We start from the raw sequence: 18,802 nt of genomic DNA, 5'->3' as shown, positions 1-18,802 counted from the left end.
ACTGTTTTCTAACTTTCAAAGTACATTTTAGTCTTATTGCTTCAAACCCATTGCAATAACTTTCAAATATTACTCAATGTCACTGAATCATGCAAGGCCCGGTATGACCAGGCGGTTAAGGCACTCAACTCGTAATCTGAGGGTTGCAGGTTCGAATCCTCGTCACACCAAACATGCTAGCCCTTTCAGCCGTGGGCGCGATATAATGTGCCAGTCAATCCCACTATTCGCTGGTAAAAGAGTAGCCCAAGAGTTGGCGGTGGGTGGTGATTACTAGCTACCTTCCCTCTAGTCTTACGCTGCTAAATTAGGGACGGCTAGCGCAGATAGCCCTCCAGTAACTTTGCGCGAAATTCAAAACCAAAAACAAACAAACGCTACTTTAAACTTTGAGATTAACTTCAAAAAATTAATTTTAATTTTGCACGATTATGTTCTTAAATTAACGTAAGAAACGAAAACAAAGTTCACAGTTTTATTTTAACGATAAATATTTGTTTTATTTGTTAAAATGTAGGCACGGAGGGTCTTTTATTTTATTGGTTTTTGTTTTAGCAAATCGTTATCTCTATTGATTGTGACTGAAAAATAAAAGTAACGAGTTTCAGATTCAAATCCAAGTGGGCTGTTTATGACCGAGAAGGAGATTATCCCCTAGTTTTACACTACCTTTCTGTTTTGTCAGCTGGGTTTTTCTTTTGCCTGATCTGAACGTGTTTGTGACTGTAAGATTCTTTCAGCGAGCCAGACACTCCAGACGTGGGCTGCGACTGTAGCGCCACCACAATTATTTTACGCTATATAACTATGAACGGCAATCAAATATCCTTCAGTACTTATTCCATTCAGTCTTGCATCCGAAACAACAAATTTCACCTCGGGTCTTGAGCCGTCTGTTCGTTAGTTTCCAAACTTCTAAGGTAAGAGTCTCAGCTTACGTTTACACCAATCAAAGAAACTTTACAAAGATCTATAGGTTGCTAAAGTTCTAATTCCATCATTAAGAAAGCAATTGAGAGTAAATAAGATAAACGTAAAACACACTTACCTGTGTTAGTTGAACTATAGAACACGAATCCATTATATTCGTTCAAGAATTAGAGAGGTTTTAATATACATGGTTTTAGGTTCAAATATAGTTCATTTAAGTTAAAAACTTTGATACCCGAACAGTTTTACGCCGTTTATGCTCTAACACGATTCTTTTCGATTTACTACATTCACAGACAGGGATCATATATCCCACGTACTAAGCGTGCTGTTCTGGTTGTGCTGTATTGTTACGACACTCACAGTACAAACGACTACTTGTTTGTTTTTTTTTTTTAATGATGACGGGATTTTCGCCAGGTTGTTTTCTACAGATATAAAAATCGTGTTTATCAGATAAATATTTAGGTTTTGCTGTTTGGCCTTTAAGATAGCACTGATCCTTAAAACTGAGCAACTTTACATGTTGAGGAAACACTGTTAACCAGTTATTATAACCTTCAAGTTGAACACAAAACAAAAGGGCCAAGCGTGGTAAGGCGTGCGACTCGTAATCTGAGGGTCGCGGATTCGCATCCCCATCGCGCCAAACATGCTCGCCCTTTCAGCCGTGGGGGCGTTATAATGTGACGGTCAATCCCACTATTCGTTGGTAAAAGAGTAGCCCAAGAGTTGGCAGTGGGTGGTGATGACTAGCTGCCTTCCCTCTAGTCTTACACTACTAAATTAGGGACAGCTAGCACAGATAGCCCTCATGTAGCTTTGTGCGAACTTCAAAAACAAACAAACAAAAGTATGATATCCCAGCCCCTGAAACTACACTTGCGGTCATACATGTCGTATGCATCATTACTTAGGAATGATTAAAACATGTGACAACTGATACACGTGCTCATTTTTGAACATCTTTATTGTTTGAATTAAAAACGTTGCAAATTTTTCTGAAGTGTTAACAAGATATAAGTAATTAATTCTAATTAATGCCTTCGTCTCTCAACAATCCAAATGGTAAATATTTTTAAATTTTCAAAGATTTAAGCTATGGAATAGTATAATATCAATAAGTGTGCTAAATTTCTTGCTGACATTGGTTTTAGTTACGAAATTTATCATATTTTTTTAGTAAAAAATTTCTTTTTGTGAAAGTAGCCGTTAAGACAAAAATGGGCTATTTATGTAGAAAAGAGGCTACGTTTAACGTGTATTTTGATTATGTATATATATATATTGGGATCAGTGCTACCTTAACTAATTTTACAAAAGACGTTTTTTTTACAAATAGTTTGAAGTTATCAAACTGCTCTTCGGCACAATGGTTTCCACTTAAATAGTAGTTCAGTTTTTCATCTCGGTTATCTGTTATTTATTATAAGATAGTTAACATTATGAAAACCACGAGGCTCAGATTGGTCCTATGGTAGAGATCTGGATTTTGAAGGTACGAATACGGGTTCGAATTCGTAATATGACACAAAATATTTTCCTCATTTTAGAATGTAAGTCATTATGAGAGTGGCATTCAGTCACTTAGTGTGCGTGGAGGATGATTAGATACTATTGAATGCCTGGTTATTAGTTCGAGATTAAGAACAGCCACAGTAACTTTGCCATAAATACAAAAGTAAAAAACTAAGAAATATGCTGCTGTTGCTTATATAAATTTTTAGATTCGAAGATTTTGTAGTACGCTGCTTCATGAAACGTGGAATTTTGTTTTTAAATTTCGCGCAAAGCTACTCGAGGGCTATCTGCGCTAGCCGTCCCTAATTTAGCAGTGTAAGACTAGAGGGAAGGCAGCTAGTCATCACCACTCACCGCCAACTCTTGGGCTACTCTTTTACCAACGAATAGTGGAATTGATTGTTACATTATAACACCCCCACGGCTAAAAGGGCGAGCATGTTTGGTGCGACGCAAGCTTCTGTTTGAATGTTCTGTTCTAAACAAATTAGCATTATTTAAATAGTAAATGCATTGTTTGAGAGCTACACTCAGGATGTGAGAAGCAATGCATTGTTTGAGAGCTACACTCAGGATGTGAGAAGTAATGCATTGTTTGAGAGCTACACTCAGGATGTGAGAAGTAATGCATTGTTTGAGAGCTACACTCAGGATGTGAGAAGTAATGCATTGTTTGAGAGCTACACTCAGGATGTGAGAAGTTGGCAGTAGCTTCACATTACTTGTATGACACAATACAAATATTTGTTTGTCAGTCATCTTTTTAACAGAAAATAATCGTTTTATATCAACATTTTTAGGCAGTACAACAGTTGAACGTAAACCGTAATTATATGATGGCACCACAACTGGACTAAAATAAAAAAATATCTTGTTAGACTAACCGAGGTAACTTAAACTGTCTTTTCATGCTTAAGTTATTTTATTAACTATTTAGATTTTAGTGATCATTCTACACTATGCACGAACTGTTTTGTTCCAAACACGATGTTAATAATGTTATTTGATAATAGCCCACGTTTTCCATAATTGTTCATGCCAACGAATGGTTGCTTCCTGTTTTATTTTCTTAAAGCTCATAATTGTTTTAAAGACATATTTTAAAACAGTTTACAGGAAAACCTGATTTATTGAGTGAAAGATAATACTTCAGAACGGCTGGTATGGGTATTAACATTTTCATAATACTTCAGAACGGCTGATATGGGTATTAACATTTTCATAATACTTCAGAACGGCTGGTATGGGTATTAACATTTTCATAATACTTCAGAACGGCTGGTATGGGTATTAACATTTTCATAATACTTCAGAACGGCTGGTATGGGTAGTAACATTTTCATAATACTTCAGAACGGCTGGTATGGGTAGTAACGTTTTCATAATACTTCAGAACGGCTGGTATGGGTATTAACATTTTCATAATACTTCAGAACGGCTGGTATGGGTATTAACATTTTCATAATACTTCAGAACGGCTGGTATGGGTAGTAACATTTTCATAATACCTCAGAACGGCTGGTATGGGTAGTAACGTTTTCATAATACTTCAGAACGGCTGGTATGGGTATTAACATTTTCATGATACTTCAGAACGGCTGGTATGGGTATTAACATTTTCATTGATAAGCAGAGAACAGCATTTAGCTCTTTCTTAACCTAAAGATGACCTAGGAAGGTCGAAACGTTGTTCTCTGATTTTATAGTAAAAGTGTTAATACCCATACCAGCCGTTCTGAGATACATTTTTATTACAAGTTGGTTTCTCTCATCAAGAAAGGGAGTATTCGTATCACGGCATCTAACCAGTCAATTATAGAAGTCTGTATAATACCTGGTTTGACGCTAGAATTGTTGACAAATATCAGTCTTATTCTTGTTATTTAAATGTTTTTATTTAAAGTGAAGATAGCTTTGCAAGAAAATTACAAAATAAGACAACTACAGCATTTCATTCGTCGTCAGTTAACAAAAGTTTCCTGTTCTATTGATTGCTAAGTGCCTGTCGCTTGTACATCATAATTATAAGGATATTTGCAATTAAATAAAAGTATTATATGAAGCAGTTATACTTATTTGTGAGTTAATGTGATATTTAATATAATATGTCATATGAAATATTAATTCATTACTGAAACGTTATTAAGCCTAAATCTGATCATTTCAGTGTTGCTACATGTACAGTAACTCAGATGGGTTATTTGTAACTCAAACGCGTTTCTAGCATTGAAACATTATATTTTCATTTAAGCTCATTGCGTAATACAAAATATAATTTCATTAGCTACTGCCCCTCAGTGGCTCAGTGATATGTCTGCGGACTTACAATGCTAAAATCCGGGTTTCGTTACCCGTGATGGGCAGAGCACAGATAGCCCATTGTGTCGCTTTGTGCTTAATTAAAAACAACAACATCATAAGCTACTATGATTTCGCAAACACTCTTCCAAGCAAAACGTTGGACCTTAATTAGAATTTCTACCAATAATAGAGGACCACGAAGGAAATCGAATTAATATAAATTAGCAAAAAAACTTTAAGAAACGAAAGTGATTAACCGCAGGTGAAAAAAACAGCATTAAAAACACGATGTTATTTACATTTTGGTTGACATTGTATATGGTCTTCCATGCACGCATGCTCAGTCACCTGATAATCTTATGTTAGATTATTATGAATCAGTTTAATTGATAAGAAAAAACATGCTCTTAATAAAATATAAATTAGATGTCTTAGTAAACGTAATTTATCGAACACTTTTTTGCCTTTGTACAAAATAAACAACTGGCCCTAAAACCGATACACAACATTAAAGAAAACAGAAACCACTTTTACCTAAATATTCTTATTTAATCTGCTTACTTTTCAAGTGTCTAAAGTCTTCCGGTTCGTTAGCAGTAAGTGTATGGTATTACACCACTAAAGTTCAGGGTTCGATTCTCCGTCGGTGGACAAAGCACAAATAGTCCACTGTGTAGCTTTACGTTAAAACAACATCAAATGTTTTAAGTGATTGTTTCTTCCTAGAGGAACCTCAAGACAATAATATATTATGCTGTAAAACATTATTTTATCTTTTTACATTAGTACTGAGTTGTAACAATTATAGATATAAAATGAAGTCAGTGATGTAATTATGGCAAAGTTGAGTATTCTATTTTTCCAAAGTTGTATTTTCGGTCGTTCATGAAAGTACTGGTAAGATTAATGAGAAATATTGAAGTTTAAACATATTTACAGTTTGAAGTTATTTTGAATAATTAAAAAATTCATAACTACCACAGAAAATAGGAATACGGTGGAACCCCTCTAAAGCAGCCACCTTTGGGACTGACACAAACTGGCCTGATTAGAGGAGCTCCACTGTACATAATTAGGGGTTACGTAAACGAAAAAAGGGACTATGATTGAATGACCACTTTCAAGGGGTGACTGAATCTGAGGGTGGCCGCTTAGAGGGGTTCCACTGTATTCACCGTCAATCCAATTTCAAGTTACGTAACTTGTTTGGATAGTTTTAATTGGTATAGTCTTACTAATATTAACTCCCACAGTGAGAAAACGTTAATAATATTAAGTTACTAGCATAAGAACTATACTTTCCAGTCATTAAAAAGTAATGATTTTAGCGGAGCGTGGGCGCACCTTTTCCACTGTTTTGAGCCGTACTCGCGAACGATTCGTTTAAGATTTGTAGGCCGCGCCCAGCACTAAACACCATTTTCGTTTAACGTCAACTTCATGTATATTTCTATCGTGAAATTATAACGTGACGACGATTGATCTCTAGACTTCTAGAGCACACACATCATTATGATCTTCCTAAGTTTAGTAGCAGGTTTTGTGTTTTATTTGTTAATAAATTTTTATCTTGAAATCGGAATAATTCATTTAAAATCAGTAACACTGGAGCCCTTATTTTAACATGATGCAAAAAGGTTGTTGCAGACTCTCATTTGAAGTAACGTATTATTTGTGCAAGGTTTTAAGAAAGGTAAATCCTATTTAATAACTTGATCGTGTTTTTCGAAGAGGTTACTTCATTTTAGCTTAGACAAAGAAATGATTTTGCTCTCTCTAAAATGCTACACAAATGATCGCTAAATAATTATTAATATAGATTTGTTTGTTTTTTTAATTTTGCGCAAAGCTACACCAGAGCTGTCTGCGTTAGCCGTCCATAATTTAGTAGTGTAAGACAAGAGGGAAGGCAGCTAGTCATCACCACCAACTCTTGGGCTACTCTTTTATCAAAAAATAAAGGGATTGACTGTCATTAATAACGGCCCCACGGCCGAAAGGGCGAGCATGTTTGGTGCGACGGGTATTTGAACTCGCGACCCTCAGATTACAAGTCGAACGCCTTAAACCACCTGACCATGCCGGGCCTTATTGATATAGGATGAAGTTTGATACTGACATAGTGAGTGGAAACCGGTTTCCAGAAAGGAAATAAAAGTGTTGTTTTTAATGGAAAATGAACTCACACAAAGTCTATCTCAAAATTTTGCCTTAGAACCAGTCTCATGCTTTTACTTATTTGGGTTAATAACCTAAATGAGGGAGTTAAAAATAGAACAACGGCGGTTTCTGATTATGTTGAAATGTATGGTTTTGTAAGCAATATTATTTCAAAGCTATCAGTTTGTAGACGGTTTTTGATAACTTAGTGGATTCGACTAAGAAACTTTAAATCCCAGTTTATCTGTAATATTTGTAAGGGCAATATTCATTTATTCGAGGTATATATAATGTTAACTACTATCATATTAATAGTGAATTTCAAAAGCAAGTGGATCAGGTAAAAAAAACACGGGAGTGATAACAGCTCTCTGTATATAGACTTTGTGCTATTGTCTGTAAATAAACAGTAATGAGTAAACTGTATTCTTCGAAACTGCTTCTATGGACAGGAAATGCCTATTGAAATACGCACATGCATTATCATATATCAAGTAATAAGTACTAGATATGAGAAATAACGAACTAAAACATATGAAATATAAAGATAGGTTTAATGATCTCGACTTTGACAACTTTGTTCTAGTTTTCGCTGTTACTGGAAGTATATAAAAACGTTGTGGATGGTGAATTACACAGCGAAACACTATAACATTTCTATGAACATTTTTCTCAATACTAGCGTACATGTTCCAAATGACTCCAAATATTAAGTTTATACATATTGAAAGAATATATTAAACATTTGTGCATTTGACCGAATTTGCTACAGAAGTAAAAACTTCATACGAACATCTAGTAGCTATTTACGAGTACATTCGCATGAACATCTAGTGACTCTTTACGAACCGGTCGATATGAAAATCTAGTGGCTCTTTACAAGCGTGTTCATATGAACATCTAGCGACTCTTTAAGAGCCTACTGACATGACAGACAAACTCGAATCATTTGTCCAATTTACATCACTTAGTTCCTTTAACAAATTTCCTCAAAACTGATTGAGCCATTTCTTACCAACAACTGTTAATGTCATACATTAGATAGACAAGTGATGGACAACCCTGTTCTCTAAACATACATAATTCTGAATATGGCGAATCATAAAATTTATAGGGTAGTAAACACTGCGAAACAGTGAGAACAAGATACCATCAGCAATAGATAAACAAAACGTACTTAAAATGCTGGTAATATCTCTAAAGAACAAAGTGTTAAAAAGCCATAAGCAGTCTTGCTACGACGTTTCGAAACGCTTTTTTTATCATGTTTCTAGATTTATACGGCATCGGCGAAAAATATTATCTCAAGCGGTGCTCTTAACATCTTACTTAAACCAATTCATGAATTATCAGAAACTACCTGAAAACTACTGTAATTACACGTATTTATTTGTACGTCATACGGCAAGTTTAAAACAAACTTTATAAGTATAAACCTTCGACACTGATCAGGGTTAGCATACGAATAAAGTAACTTACTAATAAATATGCTGTTAAAACATATTTGTTACACACTTGAACAAGTATGGCTAGGATTTCAATACTTCATATACCCAGGAAGAAAACGATTCCCCGTTTCGGATTGACATGTCGAAATCGTAATGTAATACTACATCCGGTAAAGTAATCGAATGACAGACTCGTGTTTCCAATATCTCGCTTTATCAGAGACTAAGATCATGGATACAGTAATTACAGTAAGCAACTGGTATAAGTGAAGTAATAGGACCGATTTTCTATTCACAATTTGTCAAATTATCCTCAGAGCAAGGAAATCAGCGCTTCAAGTGCCTATTAACGTAACATTCGATTAATTCTAATATTACTCACCAGGTTCACTCTAGTCACGCATGAAGATCAAGGATCTGGTGAAGAAAGCATGTCATTTCGATCAACTCTACCATGTTCAAAAGGACTTTAAATAGAGTCAATTCCATTATTAATAACAGAATACGTCCAGATTAATAGTGTATAGGACAACTTTATTCTTCTGAAAAAATACTGAATTATTCGAAAGCCCTCGAGTTTAGGGACTCATATGCAAAACAAGTTTTTTTATGGGCTAACTTCTTAATCAGAATCCAAGGGTTAACAGTGGCATTGTTAAAAAGATTGAATAAGGATGACAACATTAGCTTTACTGAAAGGACACTCACCAGGACCAACACTATTGTTAGTAGTATTATATTTACTTGAATAAACATTACCGCTACAGAGAGGATACTCTTCACAGTAAACACTAGTGATACTAGAAAGATAGATTTACTAGGATTGATACTAGAAGAACACACATACGATCAAATCTAGTACTGGTGAAACGACACCCATCAGTCGTAACCGACAAGTTCAATCTAAGCTTTAATACAAGGACACTCATCAATTCTGAAAAGGATATTTATCACCTTAAATACTAGATTTATTAAAACCAATAAGGTCAGAAATGGCTTTGCTAAAAGGTCACCTACCAGAATTATTGAAAACACACCCAACAAGGTAATTAGTATTGCTAAAAGGACACATACTAAAAATCAACTCTATTAAGACAGCGCTGTACGAAAACAACTCCATCGACTTAAGTATTGCTCCAATTATTTTGAAGTGTGTTATGAGTTGATACGTCTTGAAGTTTATGTTTGAGAATGAACATAAGATAAAGAACCTCTGGATTTGTCAAGACATATCTGTTTAACGAATAGTTGTCTATGTAGATTAGGTTATTAATTATCTTCCAGTAGTTGTGAATGGATATTTTTATGAATAAGAACTGATTTAATATATCAACCTTCTTCTCACACAACTTTTCTTGTGAATGGATATTTTTATGAATAAGAACTGATTTAATATATCAACCTTCTTCTCACACAACTTTTCTTGTGAATGGATATTTTTATAAATAAGAACTGATTTAATATATCAACCTTCTTCTCACACAACTTTTCTTGTGAATGGATATTTTTATGAATAAGAACTGATTTAATATATCAACCTTCTTCTCACACAACTTTTCTTGTGAATGGATATTTTTATGAATAAGAACTGATTTAATATATCAACCTTCTTCTCACACAACTTTTCTTGTGAATGGATATTTTATGAATAAGAACTGATTTAATATATCAACCTTCTTCTCACACAACTTTTCTTGTGAATGGATATTTTTATGAATAAGAACTGATTTAATATATCAACCTTCTTCTCACACAACTTTTCTTGTGAATGGATATTTTATGAATAAGAACTGATTTAATATATCAACCTTCTTCTCACACAACTTTTCTTGTGAATGGATATTTTATGAATAAGAACTGATTTAATATATCAACCTTCTTCTCACACAACTTTTCTTGTGAATGGATATTTTATGAATAAGAACTTATTTAATATATCAACCTTCTTCTCACACAACTTTTCTTGTGAATGGATATTTTTATGAATAAGAACTTATTTAATATATCAACCTTCTTCTCACACAACTTTTCTTGTGAATGGATATTTTTATGAATAAGAACTGATTTAATATATCAACCTTCTTCTCACACAACTTTTCTTGTCCTATATCATTGAAACATTTTGTCACTTTAAACATTCATTACTCATAATATACATAATTCCTGGCTTAAATAATAAACACCAATTTAACTTATTTCCAAAACCTTTACTTCTATAGAACACATGGTTATAGACAGCTCAACTGTTCACGTGATATGTTCCCATGTTCAATTTAGTGTTTCGAAGATTTGGCAGCAGAGCCGACACGTTTCTTCAAGAAAGAAATGTAAATGTTGGGTTTGGTGGGATACAGAATATTTCTATAGCTAAGCAACATTGTGGCGACTGTTGTCAGAGGTGATTCATCCTCTATGGAAAGCAGTACTATTTGTATGCTTAGGAGTGGGTTAATAATTCACTCTTGTGTTATAAAAGCTCTAAGCTTACAATTTCATTCAAGTAATCTCATGGATTTCAGTTACGTCTCAATAAACTAGAAAAAGACATTGTACGCTGTATTGAAAAATAATAACATTTTCAGATACTAGTTTGCATGCAAAGACCAGTTCATGTTTTTCGCAATGTTAAGCTTTGATTTGGTTTTGTTTTGTTTGTTTTGAATTTCGCGCAAAGCTACACGAGAGCTATCTGCGCTAGCCGTCCCTAATTTAGCAGTGTAAGACTAGAGGGAAGGCAGCTAGTCATCACCACCCACCACCAACTCTTGGGCTATTCTGTTACCAACGAATACTGGGATTGACTGTAACATTATAACAAGCTCACGACTAAAAGGGCTAGTAGGTTTGGTGTGACTGGGATTCGAACCCGCAACCCTCAAATTACGAGTTGGGTGCCTTAACCACCTGGCCTGGACGCGTGTGACAAGTGCGTTTACAAGAGAAACCAAACATTTTTGGATTGGAACAGCAGATGAATTTGTTAGAAAAGCCAAATATTGTTGAATACGTATATAATACGTGGGTTTCTCATAGAATCATAACCTTGATAGACGTATACAAGACATGAGTTTCAATAAAAACTAAGCCTTATTGGATGCGCACATCACTCTAGTTTATTTTAGGATTCAGTATTGTTGTGTGTGTTTGCCGTTGTTCTGAACGTTTAATTAAGCGACAACTTATTGGTCTATGTGTTCTGTCTGTTTTAAATATCAAGGCCATTAATTTAATTAGTGTTTTGTTTACTGTATGAAAAAGTTTCCGAATGTCATATTCACTAAACAAAAAGTGTTTTCAAATAACAGGTTAAGACTTAATTTTCACAATACCGTAAACGAAAATATATTCTTTGGAATATCACCTTACACGTAATTTTAATCAGTGCTTTTGATTAGGTTATATATTATGAGAAAGTCGTCTAATTTGGTTCGTTAATAGACATTGAAAAATAAACAAGTTTTAAATAGAAGAAAACTAGTTTTTCTTTGCCATAACCCGGGGAAATGTATGTAAACTTTCTATCCCGTTAACTAAATGAGAAGCGATAACGCTTTGCCATGTGAACTATTGGTTTTATTGTTTGATAAGAGTTTGAAGCTATGAATAACCATTGTTTCCTGTCAAAAACCAAAACATAGGGGTTGACAGTTCCAACGTTTACATTGTAAAATACAAACTTATCTAAACTAATATTTCGGAATGCATCTCAGAACGGTTGGTATGAGTATTTCACTAATAGAGCAGAGAACAATCTTTCAACCTTCTGAGATACATTTTTATTTCAAGTGGGTTTCTCGTCATCAAGTAAAATTTCAGAAACCCACGATACAAGTTTTAAAACGTTCGTATTAAATTGTACTAGTTAAAGTTTGTTCTTTGCATATATACGATAGATGATAAATAAAATATTATTCATGAGATTTACTTTTAAATGGTACTTACTCCGTTACTTTGCTAAGTTGTACCTAATTCTAGAACAATTAGAGACATGTGTCTTATAATGTGTTTATTTTTTTTATTTAAAATCTTATTCAATATAAAACAATAATTTTTGTGAATAATTCAGAAAATGTATCCAACATTTGTTATTTCATAGATGAACTGGCAATTACTTGTCATTGTTTGCACATGCGCAGCTGTTGTTGTTCATGCCCATGGATTGCCGAACCAGCACAAAATTCAGACTCGAAATGCTAGACTCTGTGGAAGACACCTAGTGGAAGCACTAGCTGTAGTGTGCCACAGTATCTATTACACTCCAAACACCGGCAAGAGAGCTGGTAGCGATTTAATCTCCAATCAGGTGGAACTAGGTAAGAATCTCTTAGGGATATGCTTTCAAGCAGAGAATTTCAGATCCACTTATGTGCTTTATATCAGTTATCAACTGCAACGTTATAGAATGAAGAAAATTCTTGGTAAGTTGAGTGATTGCATAAAACATACGACACACGATGATTAACTATCACGAAAACCATTTATATGTTCATGTCTACGTATGTGTTTGTAGTCCTGGTAGATCAGTAACACTTTTTTGTTAAAAGCAAGATACTGAACCATAAAAATCACGAGTGTTTAAATCTTGTAATCGTGAGTCTGTAAAATAACTTTATTTTCTAAAAACTAATAAATCACGCTTAACTAAAAAAAAAAAAATTCCCTAAATTATATTGCTTTGAACAAAATTACCAAAACAACTCGGTTAAAATAAAAGTAACCATTAATAATGTATCTATTTGAGAATTCTATAATTATTTTGATAAATACCAAAAGAAAACCTTTTTTGTAATATTTTTGTTTATTTCATATAGTTTGGCGTTCAGTTGAATTAAAACATTTTAAACCCAACGCAACAACTACAGTAATGTATTATATATATGTAAGAATATCTTCATATTTATGTATATATGCATTTTTCATTTTTAAAAATGATTTCAGAACCATGGTGGTACGCCCCCCAAGAATTCGAACCAAGGCCCGAAGAAGGCTTTTTGGACAATAGAAATGCTCTATCATTGTTTGGAAAACGTGATGTTTTCTACCGGCAGATGAGAGGAGTAGCTGATGAATGTTGTAGGAAGGGCTGTTCAATCTCAGAACTTGGAGCCTACTGTGGACCTCATTCCAAGCGGAAATAAATGGCGTCATTGAGCCGTGTGGTACAGACTGCCAATATTCAAAGGATGCTTAAGTAAACTTTCACAGTTAACTTGATTGCAGGCATCCATCAGTTATCCAGTTTTATTTTTATGTAAATGAATGTTTTAAATTGAAATTTTCATATTAGATGGAAATTTCAAAATCCCATAGACATGTGTAAAAAAAATGTTATTGTACATGATTATTTAATAATTCAATAAAAACAACTAGTTTCACAGCTCCAACAGATTCGAAGAGGTTTGATTTAATTAAAGTAGAAAATTGAAATTTATAGCTAAAAGGACGGTTAGGCCTATAACACAGCGGTTTTGACAACTCATTGAGTGTTGTAACTTCTGTTGATACGCCATCCAGATTAAGAATAGAATTTCGTTTATTTAATAAAATGAAATGAAAATAGTGAAAGAATAAAGCACGCTTGTGCCTAAAATAACATAATCTATCTCTTTTAAAATCTGATGATCTTTGTTGTTTTTAGACACCTTAAAAATTACAATACTTTTTTTTTTCTTTAGGCTATATTCTAATTGTATAAGATGCATTACATATTAACCAAGCATTTATCTCTGAGAAACATTTCATAAGGCTCGGCATGGCCAGTTGGGTTAAGGCATTCGACTCGTAATTTGGGGGTCGCAGGTTCAGATCCCCGTCGCACCAAACATGCTCACCATTTCAGCCGTGGGGCGTTATAATGTGACGGTCAATCCCACTATTCGTTGGTAAAAGAGTAGCCCAAGAGTTGGCGGTGGGTGGTGATGACTAGCCGCCTTCCCTCTAGTCTTACACCCCTAAATTAGGGAGGGCTAGCGCAGATAACCCTCGAGTAGCTTTGCACGAAATTTCAAAAACAAACTTTTCATAACTATTTATTACTATTATGAAAAAGATCACCAATCCCTGCGTACAAGTATCATAGCAGTAGTATATACATTTTAACGTTTTATCATCGTGCCGCTACGTAATCCATCGCTAAAGTATCCTGAAAATTGGTTACATTTTGTATTTTTCTATATCACAGATTGCGAATCACAACTGAGGCTAATTTGTTGTTGTTGTTTTTTTGTTATTTTAATAAATACTATTCGTTACAACGCAGTATTCAACAGAATTTTTTAAAAGAATATGTAACTATGAACGAAGTTACAGAAGTTCGAATTGTTAAAGAGAAAAATGGTTCAATTCTGTATTTTTTTCCACTTGATATCACTTGTAATATCACTATGTATAACAAAAATTATAAATCAGACATCAATAGCAAGTAGCTAATTGTTGTCCTAACAAAATTAGCGTAATGATCTTGTATCGTGTTGCTAACTAAGTGAATAGTATTCAAATATCGCTTATTTAAAAACATTCAGAAGTGTAAAAGTAAATATGAAGTATAATTCTATCATTTGATTCACTACTTGGTATTGAGTGAAACGAAGGACACGAAAAACCGTGAATGTAGTGTTTAGTGTTATAAACTCTGCTGCCATCTATTGATGTGTATTTAAATTACAAGAACATTAGTCACATCTAGAATCAAAATTGGATGTTGAAATACATGTATACTCTTCAAAAAAAGAAACGCAAAAGGCAAAATCTGAGACATATTGTTAACAAGTTTATTCCGGGTAGTTCTGTATGACATGTGTGAAACTTTGCACATTCACTGCTGAACATCCAAAGTCTGCAAAGGCGAAGTCCACGCTCACTAGTTGAAGTTTAACGTCAATAACGAGTATGCCCCCCGTGAGCATCAATAACTGCTTGGCATCTCCTGCCCATGGAAGCGATGAGATGACGAATCACATCCTGTGGAATGGCTGTCCACTCAGCCTGCAAAGCTGTTGCAAGCTGAGGTAGATTCTGCGGTTGAGGTTGTCGCCGTCGCAGACGTCGGTCCAACTCGTCCCAAAGATGTTCGATGGTGTTTAAATCTGGTGATCTGGAGGGCCAGGGAAGAACGTAGATGTTGTTGTGTCTCAAGAAGACAGTGGTGAGTCGGAATGTGTGAGTACGGGCGTTGTCATGTTGAAAAACGTCGTTGACGTTCACCACGTTGCACATTGGGCCTAAAAATCTCGTCGACGGTTGCGTACGGTCTGATCAGAAATCCTATGCAGCCCTGGTGTGGGTGAGGCAGTAGACGTCGCAGTGGTGGTGCTATCCCGAAGGTGACATAACCGGATGTAGCGATCTTGTGCGGGCGCGGTCACACGAGGTCTGCCAGATCGTGGACGGTTACAAGTTGATCCATGTTGTTGGTGACGATTCCATAGCCTTGTGATGATGCTTGAGTGGACATTCACAGCTCTGGCAACATCTGATCGAGATTCGCCTGCTTCCAATCGACCAATGGCGTTGTTGCGTTGTGCTTCAGTCAGTCTTGGCGTAACTGTATTGCGTGTCGGTGGCTCAACACTGAGCTATGGAAACCGAGAACCCATCACTTTTATAGGGATTTTGCACATGTTGCACTTGCTGAACGTGCAGATCTCTCAAACAAATGTATTGGACACGAATGCGTTTTGGCGAAAATTTGATGTTTTCCTCCGTTTTCAAAGTGCACAACTTTTATTGTCATTTTGGTCTGACAATCAGTGCCTTTACACGTGTACCATCACATACTCTGAGCTTGTAACGTTATTACATATATTTCTCTTTAAAATAACAAAAATATCCCTTTTGCGTTTCTTTTTTTGAAGAGTATATTTTTAACTCAAAAAAATTCCTTCTTCAGGCTCCTCTTCCACCAGTGGCCCAACAGCAAGCCAGTAACGTATAGCGCTAAATGTCAGGTTTCGATACACACTATGACCAAAGCACAAAAAACTCATTATATAGTTTTGTACTTAACAGCAAATATAGAAACCAAATCACTCTTCAGGGAGCTGATTTTTATAGAGATTGTTAAAGCAGCTTGGGGCTGTTGTAAAATGTTCAATACATTTTCTGTGTTAATTGTAAAAGTTCTTTCTTTTCAACGATTACTGTTACGCTTCACAGAAGGGCGAATTTTGAAGGGTGGCTCAAGTTTAACTCCTGATGCTTTCTTTCCACTAAAACTTAGCTTTGAATACCAATATAATAAAAATTTACATGTCTTGAGGTAGATTTGATTTGCATTTCGAAACTATACAAAAACACCAAAAATTGGTGAACAGATCTATGGTATTAACTTATTATAAGAATCTTCTGAGACTAAATATTATGTCCAGGTGGAATTGTTCAAAACTGGAACTTCTTACCTCGCCGAAATTATACGTTTTATGTTTTTCTCTCAAAGTTATTCAAAGGGTTATCTACGCATAGCTGTAGAAAGGAAAGACGTCTAATGAACATCACCTAACGTTAAGCTTTTGAACTACTCTTATGTGAACAAATAATGAAAGCACGGTTTTATGGTAATGAGACACGAACTTAAAAGCTTCAAATTCTCAATCTGAACACGTTAATCATTAGGCCACGCATGGCTCAATTACATCATTTTCTGTAAAAGTATTTTTAGTTACATGTGAGATGTATTTCTCACAGAAAGACAAAGATTAAATCTAATTCAAATAAATGCTGTTTCTCAAGACTTCGTCACTAAAGACATTTTAGTAGATTCAGTGAAGTATGAAGTGGGAAAATAATAAACACTAAAATTTTAAAATGCGATAAATGTGCTAAGCTTACACTAAGCTAGTAGTTGACTTCCTTGTTTTTGTAACTGATTGCTTGAGAAAAGAGGGCCTAAAACTGTACACTCAATAAAGACAAAACGTGTTATATCTGGACCACACACTCAATTTACATCAAAGACTTAGTACATTATCTCACTATCTTAAATTATCTAAATCAGTGATCAATCCAGTTTCACGTGTCGTAAAAAAGATTAAACCCCCAGCTTATCCAAACTTGTTAAAACTTCTGTTCCATTCGTATGTCACCCGAACAAGGAAGAAACATGGACTAGTAACTTGTATATTCTACTTAATGGTCGCAGAGACGTATCTGGTAGACTATTTCTTTTCGAGGCTGGGTGGGTGAGAAGACTCATGCCCTTGCCTGCGAGAATTACTGTTTAACAATGTACTTCAGATTAGAATTACTAAATTTTTGAAAATGAGTCTATTTATTATTTGAGTGCGGATTTGATGCTGACAATAATTATTTAAAATCAGAAACTGAAAAAGTATAATTGTAATTCAACAATTTAAAAACGGGAAGGGAACTGATACGTTTTCAAGCCAAAATTATTCGATGTGAGCTAGAATTGTGAATTCGTGGGGCTAAATCCCCACACACACATGTGTCACTAAATAATCAGTGGTAAAAGGCAATACATATTTATTATTATAGAGCACGAAACATTGTATATAGTCACTTTGTACTGAACAATTATATATAGTCACTTTGTACTGAACAATTGTATATAGTCACTTTGTACTGAACAATTGTATATAGTCACTTTGTACTGAACAATTGTATATAGTCACTTTGTACTGAACAATTGTATATAGTCACTTTGTACTGAACAATTGTATATAGTCACTTTGTACTGAACAATTGTATATAGTCACTTTGTACTGAACAATTGTATATAGTCACTTTGTACTGAACAATTGTATATAGTCACTTTGTACTGAACAATTGTATATAGTCACTTTGTACTGAACAATTGTATATAGTCACTTTGTACTGAACAATTGTATATAGTCACTTTGTACTGAACAATTGTATATAGTCACTTTGTCAACAATTGTATATAGTCACTGTAAACAATTGTATATAGTCACTTTGTACTGAACAATTGTATATAGTCACTTTGTACTGAACAATTGTATATAGTCACTTTGTACTGAACAATTGTATATAGTCACTTTGTACTGAACAATTGTATATAGTCACTTTGTACTGAACAATTGTATATAGTCACTTTGTACTGAACAATTGTATATAGTCACTTTGTACTGAACAATTGTATATAGTCACTTTGTACTGAACAATTGTATATAGTCACTTTGTACTGAACAATTGTATATAGTCACTTTGTACTGAACAATTGTATATAGTCACTTTGTACTGAACAATTGTATATAGTCACTTTGTACTGAACAATTGTATATAGTCACTTTGTACTGAACAATTGTATATAGTCACTTTGTACTGAACAATTGTATATAGTCACTTTGTACTGAACAATTGTATATAGTCACTTTGTATTTATATATAGTCACTTTGTACTGAACAATTGTATATAGTCACTTTGTACTGAACAATTGTATATAGTCACTTTGTACTGAACAATT

General features: G+C 34.4%; 1 protein-coding gene across 1 annotated transcript; it reads left to right on the top strand.

Moving 5' to 3' along the window:
• The first annotated feature begins 771 nt into the window (after positions 1 to 771).
• LOC143234105 (insulin-like) lies at positions 772 to 13,744 on the top strand. The gene is made up of 3 exons (XM_076471173.1): positions 772 to 920; positions 12,457 to 12,673; positions 13,299 to 13,744. Exons 2-3 carry the CDS (start codon positions 12,457 to 12,459, stop codon positions 13,496 to 13,498), a joined length of 417 nt encoding a protein of 138 aa, XP_076327288.1. The 5' UTR covers positions 772 to 920; the 3' UTR covers positions 13,499 to 13,744.
• Positions 13,745 to 18,802: the final 5,058 nt, after the last annotated feature.

This window comes from Tachypleus tridentatus, chromosome 12 (assembly GCF_004210375.1).
Source record: "Tachypleus tridentatus isolate NWPU-2018 chromosome 12, ASM421037v1, whole genome shotgun sequence".
NCBI classification, from domain to species: domain Eukaryota; kingdom Metazoa; phylum Arthropoda; class Merostomata; order Xiphosura; family Limulidae; genus Tachypleus; species Tachypleus tridentatus.
The sequence above is the reverse complement of the archived record's forward strand: the minus strand, read 5'-3'. Positions and strand labels throughout refer to the sequence as shown.